Source organism: Lampris incognitus, chromosome 2 (assembly GCF_029633865.1).
Source record: "Lampris incognitus isolate fLamInc1 chromosome 2, fLamInc1.hap2, whole genome shotgun sequence".
NCBI lineage: Eukaryota > Metazoa > Chordata > Actinopteri > Lampriformes > Lampridae > Lampris > Lampris incognitus.
Window position 1 is genome coordinate 100,061,089 of NC_079212.1, and position 17,882 is coordinate 100,078,970.

Genomic DNA, 17,882 nt, shown 5'->3' on the forward strand with positions numbered 1-17,882 from the left:
GAAAGATGATTAAAATAAAGTGAGAAGAAAAGAGAGGAGGTAAAGAGGAAAAAAGTTCTGGTGCACTTATGGGAGACCAGAAGCGAGAGAGAGAGGGTGCAGGAAGGAAGGAAAGAGGAATGGATGGTGAATTTTTGCTGTTGTCTAAATAGATAGAAAAATAGTTTGTGAAGTAAGGGAGGGGGCATACTAATTTAGCGTGTGTGTTGGGGGGGGGGGGATAATGAAGCATAGCGCTCCAGAGGAAGAAAAAAAATAGCGCTACACTATTTATTTTTTTTCGGGGGGGTGCTGTTTTATTTTTTTCAGCCCTTTTCCTCACAGAACCGGCACTGCGAGCGCTGTAGGTGGGGGGGGGTGCACAGGGAGAGGAGGGGGAAGAAAAAAGACAGAGAGAGAAAGAGAGAGCGAGGAGGGGGGAAGAGTGTACATGCTGCCTCTGTCTCCTCTCTCTGAGTCTCTCTCTTCCCGCGCTGCTTGGTGAGCGTGGTGATGCTATGCTGCCGCCTCAGCTCAGGGCTGAACAGAAGGGAAGAGTTCGAGAAAGACAGGAGAAAACACCGGAGGGAAGGAGAAAGAGAGCATATCAACAATCTACGATGAGAAGAGACAAAAAGAGAGAGAGGCAGGCGCGTGGGTGAGAGTTACCGGAGGTGAAACTGCCGCATTGGTCAGGAAATTACAGGACTGGACCCGTGCAGAGGCTGGAGCAGAGAGAGGCTTTTGGAACAGTAAGAGTCTTTTCACTGATAAGAAGAGAAGAAGAAGAAGAAGAAGAAGAAGGGGAAGGTGGGTAAAAGAAGGGCAAGCAAGAGAGAGAGCGAGAGAGAGAGAGAGAGAGAGAGAGAGAGAGAGAGAGAGAGAGAGAGAGAGAGAGAGAGAGAGAGAGAGAGAGAGAGAGGGAGATAAGAGACAGCAAACGAGCAGAGAAGCACTAGTCAACCTGGGAAAGTTGTCAGGATCTGAGAGAGAAAGAGGGAGAGGCACAACACTAAGGGAGAATAGAGAAAATAAACAGAACGTAGAAAGACAGGGAGAAAGAGGGAGGGCAGGGAGGAAAAGAAGAAGAAACAGGAACACAGAGACGGAGACAGACTGTGCGAGACGGAGACGGGCGGCAGAAAGGCTCCAAGCACTCCCTCAGGCAAAGACAAGAGCGGCGAGGAGGAGAGGTGAATCCTGTCATCCAGGATGGACAGAGTGGAGAGGGTGATGAAGCTCGTGAAGAGGATGTCCCCGAGGAGGCGGAACAGGGGAGGATTAGGAGCAGGAGGGGGAGAGATAGAGAGCCCCGACAACCTGTGCGATGAACTCTGTCCTTTCAGCCTCTGCATCAGCGGTGAGGTCCCGTGTGTGTGTGTGTCTGTGTGTGTCTGTGTGCATCTGTAAAAGAGTGAATGTGCCAGTGCTTGTTTCTGTATTTGACTTGAGACCAAAAGTTTATGTTTTTGTTTTGTTCACAAAATTGGCTGCATAGTTTCTGTCCGTATGTTTGATCGAGAGAAAAACAAAGTTAGCAGTTGCGTAAAAAAAGAGCATTTGTCATTGTGTGTGTGTGTGTTGGTGTGATGTTTGCGTTTCTAGGCTTGCCAATATTCCTGCCCAGCACACTTTGTGAATGGCTCCTGCAGCCGACATGCACAATGCAGTTGCAGCTTTGCTTGTTGAGTGTTGAGTGTGTTGTCGGCTTGTGGTTTGCATCGCTCTGTCACACTGGCAGGCTGTTGGCATAGCCGCCACACTTTCAGCGTCAGTATTCGCTCTCTGCAATGTGTCCTCTGTACTTGGTAGTATATTGCTTGTATGTTGATGTACTGGTTGGCCAGAACAATCCACTTCCAGGCCTCTTACTACCCCTCATCATATCCAGGTATTGTCAGTCCAACCATTTCCCCATTTGTCAACAACCTCCACCTTTATGGATGCCTCTGTGCCACCATCTGTCACGGGGAGAGCAGGAACAGGACCCAAATGCAGACAGCAGAGACAGGCTGGGATTAAGCAAGGCTTTGATGAAACAAAGGTACAAAAACACAGAGAAGGAATGAAGCACTAGACCACCGCGAACTAACGAGGGTAAAGTTTCACTTACAACCCAACAATGAGCTGGGACAACCACAGCGGGATCCATACATGGGGAGCCAATCAGGTAATGGGGGACAGGTGAGCAAGGCAGGGGCAGGAAAAGAAAAACATAACCATGACACCATCATTCACATCTGTAACCTTAAGCATTTTTGTTGCTAGCCTTTATTGTGCAGCGCACCATGAACTGTTGTTTAAGAGAAGTGTTATAGGGACGCTGTGTTGTGTTGTGAACGAATCGCCATGTCTCTGTGTTACTGTGGGACTGTTTTCTTGTGTGTTTGTTGCTCAGGTTTACGGTGGTGTCGCTCAGCTTTTAACAAGCTAGTGTGTTGCTTTCAGCGTCCCAGTGACACAGCCACGGATTACATTGTTTATTATAGCTAGTGTTACTACCACATTATTTGGCCTGTGTGTGTTAATTAGCATTGATTGGAGTACAGTATGAAACTACCTCATGTTTTTCAAAGACTTCCGTGGGTTGTTTTTTTTTCGGCGAGCTCAACCTTTTTATGAGGATTATTTTTGATCTAGCTTTGATGGATCACAAACAACTGTGAAGAGGGAATGCGTTTGTAAGAAAAGGGCAAGAGAGAGTTTACTGTGTGTGTGTGTGTGTGTGTGTGTGTGTGTGTGTGTGTGTGTGTGTGTGTGTGTGTGTGTGTGTGTGTGTGTGTGTGGCATGTGTAACTCTCATGAGGGGGCATATTGTATACGTATCTGAGAGCGTGTGTTGTACTGGAGCAGATAGGGCATGTCAGATTGTCTCAGTGTGAAATACTGAAAGTGAAAGTAAAAGAAGAGAGCATATGAGTGAGAGAGGGGTGTGTGTGTGTGTGTGTGTGTGTGTGAGAGAGAGCAAACAAAAGTGGAAATCCAATGTGTTTGTATGTGTGTGCAGTCCCCCCACCCCTCCTTATATCCTTGCATCAAACAATCTTTTTAATCACTCAGCAGAAACGGCACCAACAGTACTTCAAACAGCATCAAACAAACACTCCATACATCCAAGCATTGCACTGCAGCCAGTGAGAGGTCATGATGTAATCGGAGAAAAGATCCAACTACTCAGCCGCACTTCTCACTCAAACAGTGTTTTTCTGGGTGCCGGGGTAGCGTGGCGGTCTATTCCGTTGCCTACCAACACGGGGATCGCTGGTTCGAATCCGCGTGTTACCTCCGTTTGGTCAGACGTCCCTACAGACACAATTGGCCGTGTCTGCGGGTGGGAAGCCGGATGTGGGTATGTGTCCTGGTCGCAGCACTTGCGCCTCCTCTGGTTGGTCAGGCGCCTGTTTCCAGGGGGGACTGGGGGGAATAGCGTGATCCACCCACGCACTACGTCCCCCCGGTGAAACTCCTCACTGTCAGGTGAAAAGAAGCAGCTGGTGACTCCACATGTATCGGAGGAGGCATGTGGGTAGTCTGCAGGCCTCCCCAGATCGACAGAGGGGGTGGGGCAGCGACCGGGACGGCTCAGAAGAGTGGGGTAATTGGCCAAGTACAATTGGGGTGAAAAAGGGGGCGGGGAACAATGTTTTTCTAATGGCATAGGCTTTCATCCAGAACACCATGTTAATATGTTAATGACAGGGGTGGTCATGATTTTGGCCTAACTTGGAGTGCAGCTAATCATGGAAACAGAAATCCTGGTAATGTTAAGTTGTTTTTACACTCAAGTCTGAACCTTACATTGCCTTTTTTCATCATGGCAGATTTGGTTTCACATTACGGAAACGGTGTGTGTGTGTGTGTGTGTGTGTGTGTGTATTACTACACATCATCAGTGTCAGTCAGTGATGTGTCCACTGTCCTCTACTAGTAACTTTGCATAGTAAACATGGAAAATGGCGTGTGTTTTGCTACTCAGCTTTACTCGTTTTCATTTGGTAAACATGGAAAATGGCGTGTGTTGTGCTACTTGGCGTTACTCGTTTTCATTGGGTGGCACCAACCAAAATTTAGAACAGGCTGAATGACAGTCTCGCCTTGGTGCATTGCATATCACACCATATTCATAGGATTCGTGCTGCTGGAAGAAGACAGATTTTGAGAACGCAGGCGGCGACGAGATTTCCATTTTCTTGCTGAGCATTTGCACGCAGCAGTAATGTGAACTCATGACCCTGCATCAGTCAAGTTATCAAATTATACAGACACACATCATTACATGAACAGATCAAATGCAGGCGCATGCACACACTCTCTCTCTCACTCTCTCTCACACACACAATAAGATAGGATTAGATTTTAGATAGATAGGATGGATGCAGATAAGATCAGTATTTTTGTGCTTTTTTTGTGTCTGTGGGCCTTTCACACCTAGTCCATTTGGAGCATTTACTTCCAACCCTAGCCTCAAGAATTTCTAGCCTAATGTTTAGTTCATTTAAGCACATGTGAACGCAACAGAAAAATATTCACGAGGCCACCGGGGGAGAAAGTCTTGGTATATTTTCAAACAATTCTCGAGTGGTTCCTTTCTAGTGAGAATGATTTCTGACCCAATTCACGAAGTCGCTCTATGCGTTGTGGACTCGGCTCCCTGTGAATGGCTAGGGTATGTCTCCCCAGCATTTATTTTAGTGTGCTTTCTCTTGTGCAGAAGTCTTGAGACAGCACCTCCGTCTGCTAATATGCAACAGCACAACAGTGTTTTGGAGTTGCTGCCTTGATTCATGTTGAAATTGCTTGTATATAAAACTCTGGTATATACGTAAACTAGAGGATCACAGCAAAGCCAATGATCCGTTGACAAAACTGTTAGCAGTGCTCCAGTTTATTAATGCCTTCGGTCTGGCAAACAGGAGAAATCTTCCAACCGAGGCGAACAGACTGCTTGTATTCATCCTCGAAGACAGTCAACTTCCACGAAACACTGCAAACTTCTGACCGATGACGTTACAGTTCACTCACAGAGGGTGTTATTTCTAAATCCTGGTTCGCGTAGAAATCCATCCGTATAAAAACAGAATCCTTGGGTTACCATGATAATGTGACAAATAAGCCCCATGACTCTGAACAAGGCACACACAAACTACAGGTTTGAAAACTGCCTTTTTGTGTGGTTGCCCCATCCTTTTATCAAAAACCCTGTTTCCTCTGCCCACCATAGCTGCCCCGTGCTGCCCATGTTGGGGGACGTGGAGTATGGGATCGGCAGTCCGATAAAATATACTGTAGCGATCGGGGAAGACGGTCGCTCTGACAGTCGATGGCTCTGCGCTGGGGAAGTGCGGGGGCTCATGGGACTGTTAATGTTTGGGTTGAGATTGTTATAATTTGTGTGTTCCAATATTAGGTTCATGTTGGGATGTATTGTTTCTTTGGGGGTTAACTTGGACTGGGTAGATGGCAATGTTACTAACTGACTCACTGTAGGACCGTGATCAAGATTAGTGTGTTCAATAACCACCTTGTTGGGGGAAGCTAGTGTTCGGCAACCATGGGTAGGGGCAGAATAAAGGATCACTACCGGAATCGTGCGGTGTATGGGACACAGAAGCTGCCATTCTAAATGCATCTTTGCCTCTTGCCTCTCCTTTCCCCTCAGTTCGTTTCTGACAGGGTGTTAAAATTGAACAGCGCTGTCGGGGTCGTGCGGTGTATGGGACGCAATAGTTGCAAATAAGAGATCTCTATCTCGCCATTCTTCCACACCGGCTTGCCACAATACTTAGAGCACTCGCACTTTCACTTCAGCTGTATTCAGCTCTCTCTTTGGCTTGAAATTGATAACCTGCAGACTATCACATTGTACTTGGGAGATCAGCCGTGTTATACTGCACCGCTCCCTCCAACAGTGAATGACGCTCCACTAAAAACGACAGAGAGCGGCTTAGATGCAATGCATCATAATTCAAAATAAGTTGATGGACACGGCTAAGCCTGAATGGTAAAGTTGTGCTGTTAGGGTTCCTTAAATACAGATTAACACTACACCTAGTCGTGGTAATTTGCGAAGACCGATGGTTACAGAGTTCATCTTGAACGTTTTTCAGGCGTAATAACTAATTAGAGGAAGTGGGTATTGCAGAAATCAAGCATAGGACGAGTCAGCCAGAGCAGTGAAATCTGGTTTGCAGATACATATCAATCACAAATGCTCACATGAAACACATAAGAGGTATGAAAACTTTTAAAGTAGAGCGTGTGATTTGAGTAATTTGGCCAGATTTGTCAATGAAGTAAACCCAACCATTGGCTAGTAAGGTAGTGGACTTTAAGGGCAACTTTAAGCAACAGTGAATCTATTCTACTAATGTAGTTGGCTATTTAAAGTCTCATTTCCAGCCAGTTTGGGAAATAAACATCCCTTTTTGTTGTGTTCCTTTTCAAATATTTGTCATTTTGGTACCTCTGAGTTTTGGGATGCACCAGCTGTTGTTGCCAGAGGACAAAATGCACATCTCCTTTCTCTGCCGGTAAGAGCTCGAGAGTGAAAGCCATTTCAACTGGTAAATGGACGAATACACAACAGAAGCATCAGAGAGGGACAAATAATGAAACTGTCCCATTGGAAAAAACGCTCACAAAAGCTGAAGAGGCTGGACAGCAAACAGAACAAGCTAAATGGCTGCATCAAAAGAGCTGGAGAGCTGCAAAATAGTGGAATATGTCTGCCATGAAATGCATAACAGACATCAAACAGAGAAGATAATGAAATCTGAGATTAGAAAATTGCTGAGAAGAGCACACACTGATAATCACCACCACACCTTACGAGTGGGTTTGTATGTATTACACTTTGGTTTTGTACATTTTTACACTGCGGCTTGAATGACTTGAATGCAAGTCATGTTTTAATTCACCACATACAATCCATAAACGATTCCACCCTTAAATGTTTAATTCTTAGTATGTTGTAAGCAAATTTCTTTTCTAAGCATAAAATCAAGACACACATTAATGCAGACTCTCACCCAAGTGGTAAAGCAGCATGACCTACTTTTATTATTTAGCTGAATTTTAAAAGGTTTCGCCAATAAATTATATCCAGTAAGTTACCAAGTGAGTAAACCCCTCATTAATCAATGTAAGATCAAAATGTGATTCATAGTTGCCCCTTGCAAAAGGAACAAGTTCTGTTGTAGCAATTGAATTGTTCCATCTCCATGTTCAAACACACCTGTTAATAATCCATAAATATATTTTCACTGCATGTATTCATAATCACAAACAACTATCTCACACACACACATACACACACACACACACACACACACACACACACACACACACACACACTGGGTTACACACACGGCGATCCCTGTGTTGGTAGGCAACGGAATAGATCGCTACACTACCCGGACGCCCAATAAGTGATGTTTTTGAGTTAATCTTATTGGTGAGGAATACTGAATACTCACCCTGCTTTTTCTCACATAAAAGGCATTTCGGGTGATCAGATCACATGTGGACAGCTCTCGGTACATCTGTTCACACCTGGCATTAGAATGTCTCTCCACATTCGTCTCGAGTGGCCACTTGTGATCCGATCTCACTTCCTTGCAAAGACCAAATGTGTTGTTGTTTTTAACCGGCAGGAGACCGCAATGCACTTCCCATGCCTAGTCTAATGGAAATGAAAAGAAGAAGTTTGCAAAGACCTTGGCACATGGGCAAAGTCAAAATCTGGGTCTCTTCCTCGGCGTGTCTAACCAAATCGCCCAAGGTGTTTGTTCGGCGCAGTCATGATAGATCTCTGTGGGCTTTTCGAAAATTTCAGACGTCGTTGACAAAGCCAGCCTACGCAATTAGAGAACCGACTGGAGATGAGGAGAAACAAAAAGATAGCCGCAGCTTTCACCTTTGCTATGATGGCTACAAGATCTGAGAGGACATTTTGGCTGCCTGCAAGAACCCAAGACTGGTGGGACAGAATCGTAATTGGGATATTCAGTGATGAACAGTGGCTACCTAATTTTCCCATGTGACATCACACATATGGTGTCATGTGGGAAACTGCGACAGCAGCTACACAAAAGAAGTACACATTTGCATGTGGCTATACAACTGGAGAATAGGACTGCGGTGGCAATTTGGTACCTCTCATCGGGTACATACTTTAAAACAATGTCCAAGTTGTTTGGTATTGGCAAAGAAACGGTGTCCAAATGTGTTTCGGAGGTTTGTTGTGCTATACGCACACTTCAGTGCCAATTTATCAGTTTGCCTCGGGGGGAAAGACTGCGGGAAATTGTGGATGGCTTCGAGGAGAGATGAGGAGAAGCAATAGATAGCGCTCATATCCCCACCACAACACCCTAACAACGCAAAGGATTACTTTGATCGCAAAGGGAGTCGTTCCATCATCTTACAAGCTGTTGCTGATCACCTCTCTAGGTGAGTAATACACACACACACACACACACACACACACTCTCTCTCTCTCTCTCTCTCTCTCTCTCTCTCTCTCTCTCTCTCTCTCTCTCTCTCTCTCTTTCTCTCTCTCACAGTGGGAGAAGGCCAAGACTGAGACTTGTGTCACCCTGATGGTTAATATAGGCCGTACTGTACATCTTTTGAGGTATATTGTGTTTGTAATGTATCAAATTGTGTATTAACAGTTATGTATTTCTGTTGTGTTAGACTGTGATGGAAGCCTGTTTGCCTGCCTCATGGAATCAAAGTAAGTCATTAAAGCTAGTCTGTTTCCTTTTTCTTTTCCATCAACAGATCCATCAACATCAGCGTTGGATGGGCTGGCAGTGGGCATGATGCAAGAGTGCTACGAAACTCCACAGCGTTCGATTTAGCTGAGAGTGACAACCTTTTCCCGCCGGTGAGGCATAATCTTTTAATGTTCTACAGATGGCCTGCTAATTCGTTTGTACTTGTCCAATGCATTAACTGTTGAGAAATCTAATTATTAACCCAAAGAGTAATGTTTTGGGGTTTTTTTGTTGCTTTTTCCATCTAGGACACGTGAGAAATCGGAGGTATACTGGTGCCCATCATGCTCTTGGGAGAGCCTGCATACCTTCTCTTTAGCTGGCTAATGAAGGGATACCCTGACAATGGACATCTTACTTGAGAGCAGAGGCATTTCAATTACAGAATTTGTCGTGCACGCCTGACTGGAATGTAATTTTGGCAGGCTTAAGGGGAGATGGCAGTGTCTGTTGAAGAAGATGGATGTCAGCGTCTTGAGGGTTCCCACCATTGTCAGCAGCTGCTGTGTCTTGCACAACTTGTGCGAGTCGCAGGGAGAGGAGTTTTTGAAGGACTAGAGGGAGGAAGTGGAGGAGCCAGCAGAATTGAGGGAACCTGACATTCCACTGCCTCATGAGAGAACAGCAGACCTGCAGAATGTTAGACGGGTACTCACTACATATTTCACTGACCGAGTGCTGGCATTGTCACTAAGAACTGAATGGAATTGAAATATGAATAGCTTGATGTACAGTATGTCAAGCACAAGGAGTTCCCACAGCAGGTTAGGGTTAACGAGAGGAAAAAATGCTGGAATATCATTTGTTATATCAATTGATTTGGGGGTCTACAATAACTTTTATAAACACAAAAATGCATAATAGTGTGATCATGATCAGACAAAGTGGGAGAAAAGGGGTATAATACAAAATGTTACAATGGAGAAGTTATTAATCATATGTTGCTGGTTTTGTTGTTTCTATGCTCTCTGCAAATTATCTCGAGACAATTTGTATTATTCAAATATTGCATGTTTTACAAAGTATTCTACTAAATGCATGTTCATTTAAAAGCATCTCTGTAAGGATTTGTCTTACTGTACATGTTTGACAAAAAAAATAAATGCAAATTTACTGCAAAATGTTGACTGAGTCAGGTTAATGTCATTACTGGATAACAAAACCATGCATTCCACTTTCTATTCTTGGACCAAAGCACTTTGAATACAGGGGAAATTGGACCGCTGTAGAGCTGCTTTTACTGAAGTAATGCTATTCATGTTTATGGCGGGTAGGTTCAACACCATTACATAATGCAGGGTGACCACTGCGCCACCTGGCTAAGTCTTTGCTAAGGTGTTGTAAGAAGCAATGAGCCCAAACTGAATGAGGAGGTTTCTGCACACTTAGATCTGTGCAGATTTACACTTTATTTAGCGCTTTTGGTCTATCAGATCTTCAGAGCATATGCTCAGCTGTATCTCTGTTGGTGCGACAAACTGAAAGCTATAAATAGAGTGAAACAGCGTTGTTCCAGGTCCGTGGAAAGATTTTTTTTACACGGTATACACCTTTAACAATTATGCATGTTGTGTCTGCTTTGTTTAGCGATAGTAGAGTAAGGATTCGATGTGACAAAATCAGATCTAACATAAAACATTTTGATCCTGTTTTGTCATTGCCATCGTCTGATTGTCTCATGGTTAATATATTAGCACTCCTGTTAGCTCTGTTTTGTAGTTTTAGGTTGAAACCTTAGGAAAAAAGGTGTTTAAGATCTTTTATTTAAGTTCTGTTAAATATTGTCCTTTACAAAAGAAATAACAGCTGCAGTGTCCCATATTCATGGGGCTCTTCAAGACAACAATTAAGTTTATAAACACAGCACTATACAATCCATCCATCCATTATCCAAACTGCTTATCCTGCTCTCAGGGTCACGGGGATGCTGGAGCCTATCCCAGCTGCCATCGGGTGGCAGACGGGGAGACACTCCGGACGGGCCGCCAGGCCACCACAGGGCCACCATACATTTAGCAAAAAATAAAAAAATAATGTGCAATAAATGCCACATGTTTTCCTGTAAAAACAAAGTGGACCAACTGCTGTGTCTTTGCCCTGTAGAGTGGTTAAGGGGAAATTTGAATTACAAAATATATATATAATGGGCGGCACAGTGGTTAGCGCTGTTGCCTCACAGCACGAAGGTCCTGGGTTCGAACCCCGGGGTTGTTCAACTTTGGGGGGTCATCTCAGGTTGTCCTCTGTGTGGTGTTTGCATGTTCTCCCCGTGTCTGTGTGGGTTTTCTCTGTGGGCTCTGGTTTCAAGCCTGTTTCACGCTATAAGCATTCATCAGCTGTCAGCTGATGATTGCTTATGGCATGAAACAGGCTTGTACTGTCTCATAAAAAATTTACTTGACTCACTGGATTATTTTGTTCCTTATTTGTTGAGCACTTTCCCTACCATTGAGTGTTTCCTTTAACAAAGTTATATATTTATATACATTTCTAATAAAATGGGTGGCACAGTGGCCCAGTGGTTAGAGCTGTCGCCTCACAACAAGAAGGACCTGTGTTCGAACCCCGGGGTTGTCCAACTTTGGGGGTCATCCTAGGTTGTTGTCTATGTGGAGTTTGCATGTTCTCCTTGGGTCTGTGGTGGGTTTTCTCTGGGTGCTCTGGTTTCCCCCACCTTCAAAAAGAAACATGCATGTTAGGGTTAATACCTCTGGCTGTGCCCCTGACCAAGGCAATAAGAAAAGAACTGGAGTTGGTCCCCGGGTGCAGCATGAAGGTGGCAGCCCACTGCTCCTAGCTACACAGATCACATCTAGGATGGGCTAATTTGCACTCACTGAATTTCCCCAAGGGAACTGATAAAGGAAACTTAATCTTTATTTATATAGCACTTTACTAAAACCATGTTGCAAAGTGCTTTAAAAAGAATTAAAACCAGACAAGGCAAAAATAAGAGTTAAGACCAAATAAGCAAGAGTAAAAACAAAAACGGTATAAATCGATATAAACAAATATCAAACATTTGTAAAAGCTTTCCTAAAAACAAAGGTTTTAAGATGAGATTTAAAAGAAGCTAGAGACTTGGTTTGTCTTAGTTTGACAGGAAGAGAGTACCATAGTGTGGGGACTCTAACAGCAAAAGCCCGATCACCCTTTGCCAAATTGACTGAATCATCGTCCCAGACAGTTTCTTCTTATGGGCATGCTGTGCTCACTACATCTGCAGAAGCACCCTTTCCTTGCTGTTACAGATTACTTAAGAAAAGGTCTCCAGGGTTGTTTCAAATTTGGACTTCTTCCGTCTCTTTTGGCCACTGTTTAAAGCAGACAGTCACTTTGCTGATGATGATGATGATGATGAGGAGGACCGGGATGATGACAGTGTAGCAGCAGCATCTGGTCCAGTAGTATCTACAAACACAAACAGGTAAAAATAAGACATTATAGCCAGCTCTCATTGGGTGGAAAAGGCCAGTGCGGCACAGAGCTAAGTTTCTCAACCTACTACGCAATGAAATTGATAAAATAGATCTTTAGCCACATGACCAAGGCTGGTGGAAGTTGTTTTCAGTACAGTATGTAAAACTCTGCAGCACAATACATAAATCAGGGATGTGATTCTTTCTGTTTAATCAGGACTTCTTGCTTTTCCAACCGTGACCCTCTCACCCTCACCACCTCTACTACAGTCTCCACTCCATATGGTTTCCAGCTTTTTGTCTTTTGCTAATCACATGCCTGAGCAATTAAACAAAGACTGAAACAGTTTTGTTGAGTAGATGGTTTTGGTTTGCCTCTATGATTTGCTGAATCACATCCTGAATACATGGACAACAGCAGACACTCCACATATTATTACCATACAGTCTACTACTACTACTACTACTACTACTACTACTTTCGGCTGGTCCGTGAGGGGTCGCCACAGCGGATCATCCATTTCCATTTCTTCCTGTTCTCTGCATCTTCCTCTGTCACACCAGCCACCTGCATGTCCTCTCTCACCATGTCCATCAAAGTGGATGTGGTGAGAGAGGTGGAGGTGGTGTCACACCTCCACATATTAGGTTACACAAATAAAATTGACTTGACTCCTACCCTTCCTCCTCTCTCGCTGCCTCTGGACATGCCTCCCCCCTCTCCTTCTCATTCTCCCAACAGTAGCATAGTTTCCACTGGTACCCTGCTGGCCAACAGTACCAGTGGCCATATTACCATATTATTACCATACAGTACAGTGGTATAATAGCAGAAACATATTACACATAACCACATACATTAGGTGACTGGTATGCATGCCGGTAGTGTGTGAGGAGGGAACTAGAGGCAGGAGTTCAGAGTCCTGATAGCTAAGGAAAAAAAGCTAAAAACAGAATAAATATATAAGCCGAGACCCAACTTAGGGGCAGTACTGTTGGCATGGCTAGTCAGCCATGGCTCTAAGGGCGGGAGACCAAATTGTCCCTCGGTTAAGATATACGCTATCTGTTTGTTCTTTATCCAAAGGGGGTAGTAATGTTGCAATGCATTCAATGGTTCTAACGGTAATATACATATAATCACCATCAGGGTTAGCATTACAATTAGTGATAAAATGGCAACTCTTCATTTATAGCAGGGGTGGGCAATCTTATCCAGAAAGGGCCAGTGTGGGTGCAGGTTTTTGTTCCAACCAAGCAGGTACACACCTGATCCCACTAATCAACCAGTAGAGTCTTTGCTGAAGAACTTGATTAGGAGACACAGGTGTGTAACTGCTTGGTTGGAAAAAAACCTTCACCCACACTGGCCCTTTCTGGATAAGATTGCCCACCCCTGATTTATAGTAAGCTTATGTGGTGCAGGCAGCCTCACTGCTAAAATAAAGGGTTGCTTGAGAATAACCATATTCATATAGGACGGGGGTCAGACTGTTGAATGCATTTTAATACAATTCAAGTTCGTTTCTCAAACAAGGTATATACCGTCACTATGGCAGTCATCTCCTTGGGTTTCAGCAGGCATTTTGTTGCTCAGCGTGGCTGTGGCATCTGCACTGGCATCCATCACTGAGTTGAGTATGTCCTATCAGACTTGAACCTAGTTTTTTGGCACTTACTTACGTTGTCGCCTGACTAGATCCTTGCTTGTGTTGTATTAACTCTCAGATGTATGTCACTTTGGATAAAAGCGTCTGCTAAATGAAATTGTCTGAAATGTCACCTTCACCGGGACAAAATGACGGTTGATCTCCTAGCACCCTGTCCAATTCCTCATAAAAGAGACAGCTCCGGACTTGCCGTTCGAGTCCTTGGCTTTTTTTTGAGGGGGGGGGGGATTTTCCACCCTTTTTCTCCCCAATTGTATCTGGCCAATTACCACACTCTTCCAAGCCATCCCGGTTGCTGCCCAACCAACTCTCCGGACTGGGGAGGGCTGCAGACTACCATATACCTCCTCTAATACATGTGGAGTCACCAGCTACTTCTCTTCACCTGACAGTGAGGAGTTTCACCAGTGGGACGTAGTGTGTGGGAGGATCACGTTATTCCCCTAGCCCCCCCCGAACAGGCACCCCGACCAACCAGAGGAGATGCTAGTGCAGCGACCAGGACACATACCCACATCCGGTTTCCCACCCGCAGACACGGGCAATTGTGTCTATAGGGATGCCCGACCAAGCTGGAGGTAACACAGGGATTCGAACTGACGAGCCCCGTGTTGGTAGGCAACAGAATAGACCTCCACACCACCCAGACGCCCGAGTCCTTGGCTTTTCTAAAAGTACCCTTGAGGTGTTTAATTTTGCATTGGCATTGCTGCCATGACTATAGCCGTTCTCCTCCATCTTCTTGGAAATTTCATCGTAAATTGCCCAGTTGCGATATGAGCCACCTAGTTTGCGCAGTACTGACTCTTTGGCCCAAATTGCAATCAGACAGTGTGTTTCGTCACTACTCCATCCACAAGAATCAATTTTACCTTTTGTTGTTGTGGCTTCTCTTCTTCCTCTTCTTCTTCTGTAAAGTTGTTGTGGCTTCTCTCGCTTGTTTCACACTTTTATGATGCAGTTGGCGCGCGAATGAGTACACACTTCTGCCTACGCAGAGGACATTAATTGACCAGGTGGTCCTTCGATGTGGCCGAGGACACATGCGTTTACACTTCAAATACGATGTGGACAAATGTGTCTTAGGCCACTTCCGAATGTGGCCTGAGCGATCGGATCTCAATACGCATTTAGGATGCATTGGGTGCATTCACACCTGTACTTGGAGCTGTCCACTTGTGACTGGATCACCCAAGATACATTTTAATGTCAGGTGTGAACAGGGCCCAGGTGTGTCTGAGCGTGTGCAAATGTCTGCTCACTGTAAGTCATTTACATGCTAAATTTAGGAGTTAAGTCTATCCTTTATATTTCTCTCACTCTTTTTACTCTCTGCTTATGTCTACTTCTCTTGTTCCTTCTTACCCCACTTTTCTCTGTTGCTGTCTATCTCCCCACCACACTTCCACATTTTTAAACTGAAAATGCATACCATTTTATCCTAATTTCTCTCCCGCTCAGTCTCTCTCGCTCTCTCTCTTTCCCTCCTTTTCTGGCCCTTGCTCTCACTCTTTTCCAATCTTCATCTTTCTGTCTCCCTCACACTTTCTTGTTTTTTCTTTCCCCCAGCGCTCTACTCATCCTCTCTCTCTTCTCTCTCCTTTTTTTATTCTCTTAATTTCTTACCCAATGTCTATCTTTCCTTCACCCTTGCTCCCTCTTTCTATCTCTCTCTCTCTCTCTCTCTCTCTCTCTCTCTCTCTCTCTCTCTCTCTCTCTCTCTCTCTCTCTCTCTCTCTCTCTCTCTCTCTCTCTCTCTCTCTCTCTCTCTCTCTGCTACTTTCTTTCCCAGTCTTTCCCCTCCTCCCCCATCTGTATCTCTGTCTGCCTACCTCGTTCTCTGCCTCTTTCCCCATCTCTGTGGCAGTCTGTGGGTGGATACTTGTCTAAATTAGCATTCACTTCCTCCTCTCCCCCCTTCAACAGCCCCAGGCTCATCACAACAACCTTCTACCAACCATCATTGACTGATGTTTAATGTAAAATGAATTATAATGGTTTATCAGTGGACAGAAAACCAAACAAAACCAGGCTTTTTAAATTATCTGTTTCTTCTCTGTTAATCTATGGTTTCCTTTCTCCTTCTTGTCCCTCTTCCTCTTTTTGTTCTTCTTTTTATAAATATTACTGCCTTTATTATATGAAACAGTGTACTTGTTATAGGAAAGTATATGAGTCAACTTTTGCCAAATACTTAGATCTATTGTTGCTGACCCTATCTTATGCATAAAGGCACTTTACATCATCTTTCATAGTTTGAGAACTCATCTCTACAAAGACTCCGTCAGTTCATCATCTCCCCAATGGATCAAAAAAATAATCCAGCACTCCCCTGTACTTGGTTCTTTTATTTCTTCTCTTTGTGTCTCTGTCTGACACACTGGCTCTGATTTTCATGATCCAGGACTGCGTACCCAACCTACTGTTGTATTCATTTTAAGTTGCTCTGGATAAGGGTGTCAGTTAATGCCAGGGATACATTACACAACTTTCAAATCCAATTTAACAACAATTTGGCCATCCTATTTGGTTTTCAAGATTCGGTGTGAGTCTGGGCTATTCTGGGGTGTTTGCACTGGATAGTCACAACGATTATCTTATGGTGCATGACATGTTCAAACACATTTGATTTTTTTTTTTTACTGGCATCTGGTTAACTTTTTATAGACTTCTGCTGTGTGAATTGGCCAAATATTTAATTCAGAAATGGAGATTGTTAATAGCCATTGGCCAGTGAGAGAACAGTTGCAATAATCAATAATATATAATCTCATCGGCAGAACAGTGCTTGGTAAATTCATTGAGACAAATTGCAGTAATATGGTCAAATGTTCTAGCTTTAGGTAGGATTCTGGCTGCAACATTTTGAACAATCTGAAGATTTTTAGTCGTCATCATCGGCGGTCTCTCAGGGTCGAGTATGACTGTCCTCCTTCTGGGTCCTTAGGTGGGCGTAAAGGCCGGACTTTTAGGACTAGCATGTGGCAGACCTGAAAATAGAACATTACAGCAATCAAGTCTGGATGAAACCAATGCATGTATTAGAGTCTCGGCATCAGACATAGACAGGAAAGACCAAATTTTAGCTATGTTACGTAAGTGGAAAAAAGGCTCTCTTGGTGATTTGTTTAATGTGCTTATCAAAGCAGAGGCTCAGACATGACACCAATATTTTTGCTGCCACACTTTATGAAATCACAGAGTTGTTGAGCGTTACTGTTGATAAAATTGGTGTCTGTCTAGCAGGGCCAATGGCCAGCATCTCAATTTTATCAAAATTTAATAGCAGGAAATTTAGAGAGATCTAATTTTCACAGCAGCCAAGCAGGCCTCTAAATTAGTCATTTGAGTATGATGATCAGGCCTTATAGATGCATACAGCTGAGTATCATCCACATAGCAATGGAAATTTATTCCGTGACTGGGTATAATTTGGCCAAGAGGTGAAATATAAAGACAAAAAAGTAGAGATCCATGAACCAAGCCCAGAGGTACACCATATTTAACATCAGATAATTCCAATGTAATATTATAGCAGACACACTGTGTTCTTCCTATAAGTAGAATTTAAGCCAAGGTAGAGCTAGGCCAGAGACACCAAAATTACAGTTTATTCTGTATAATAGTTTACAGTGATCAATGGCGTCAAAGGCTGCACTGAAGTCTAGTAATAGAAACACAGAGGTGGAATCAGAGTCCATAGCAAGTAGAAGATCATTTACCACTCTGGTCACAGCAGTTTCAGTTCAGTGACAGGCCCTGAGAGCTGATTGAAAAGGTTCATATAGATTGTTTTCTTCTATATGGGTCAATGGTTGTTGATACACAACTCTCTAATACTTAAGAAAAGAATGGAAGATTAGAAACTGGTCGATAGTAATTGAGACCCTGGATCGAGGTGCAGTTTCTTAAGTCAAGGTTTGACCACCACAGCTGTCCTAAAACTGCTGGGAATAATGCCAGTATTAAGTGCTAAATTAACAATGTCTAGCATTGTAGGTCCCAGAAAAGGCCAGAAGTCTTTAAAAAAATTT

General features: G+C 43.8%; 1 protein-coding gene across 1 annotated transcript in view; it reads left to right on the forward strand.

Moving 5' to 3' along the window:
• The first annotated feature begins 1,191 nt into the window (after positions 1 to 1,191).
• LOC130107218 (glutamate receptor-interacting protein 2-like) overlaps positions 1,192 to 17,882 on the forward strand; it is a 296,900-nt gene continuing 280,209 nt past the window's right edge. Inside the window, exon 1 of the mRNA XM_056273700.1 lies at positions 1,192 to 1,339. Coding sequence (XP_056129675.1) covers positions 1,192 to 1,339 — 148 coding nt within the window. The remainder of the gene's footprint in view (positions 1,340 to 17,882) is intronic.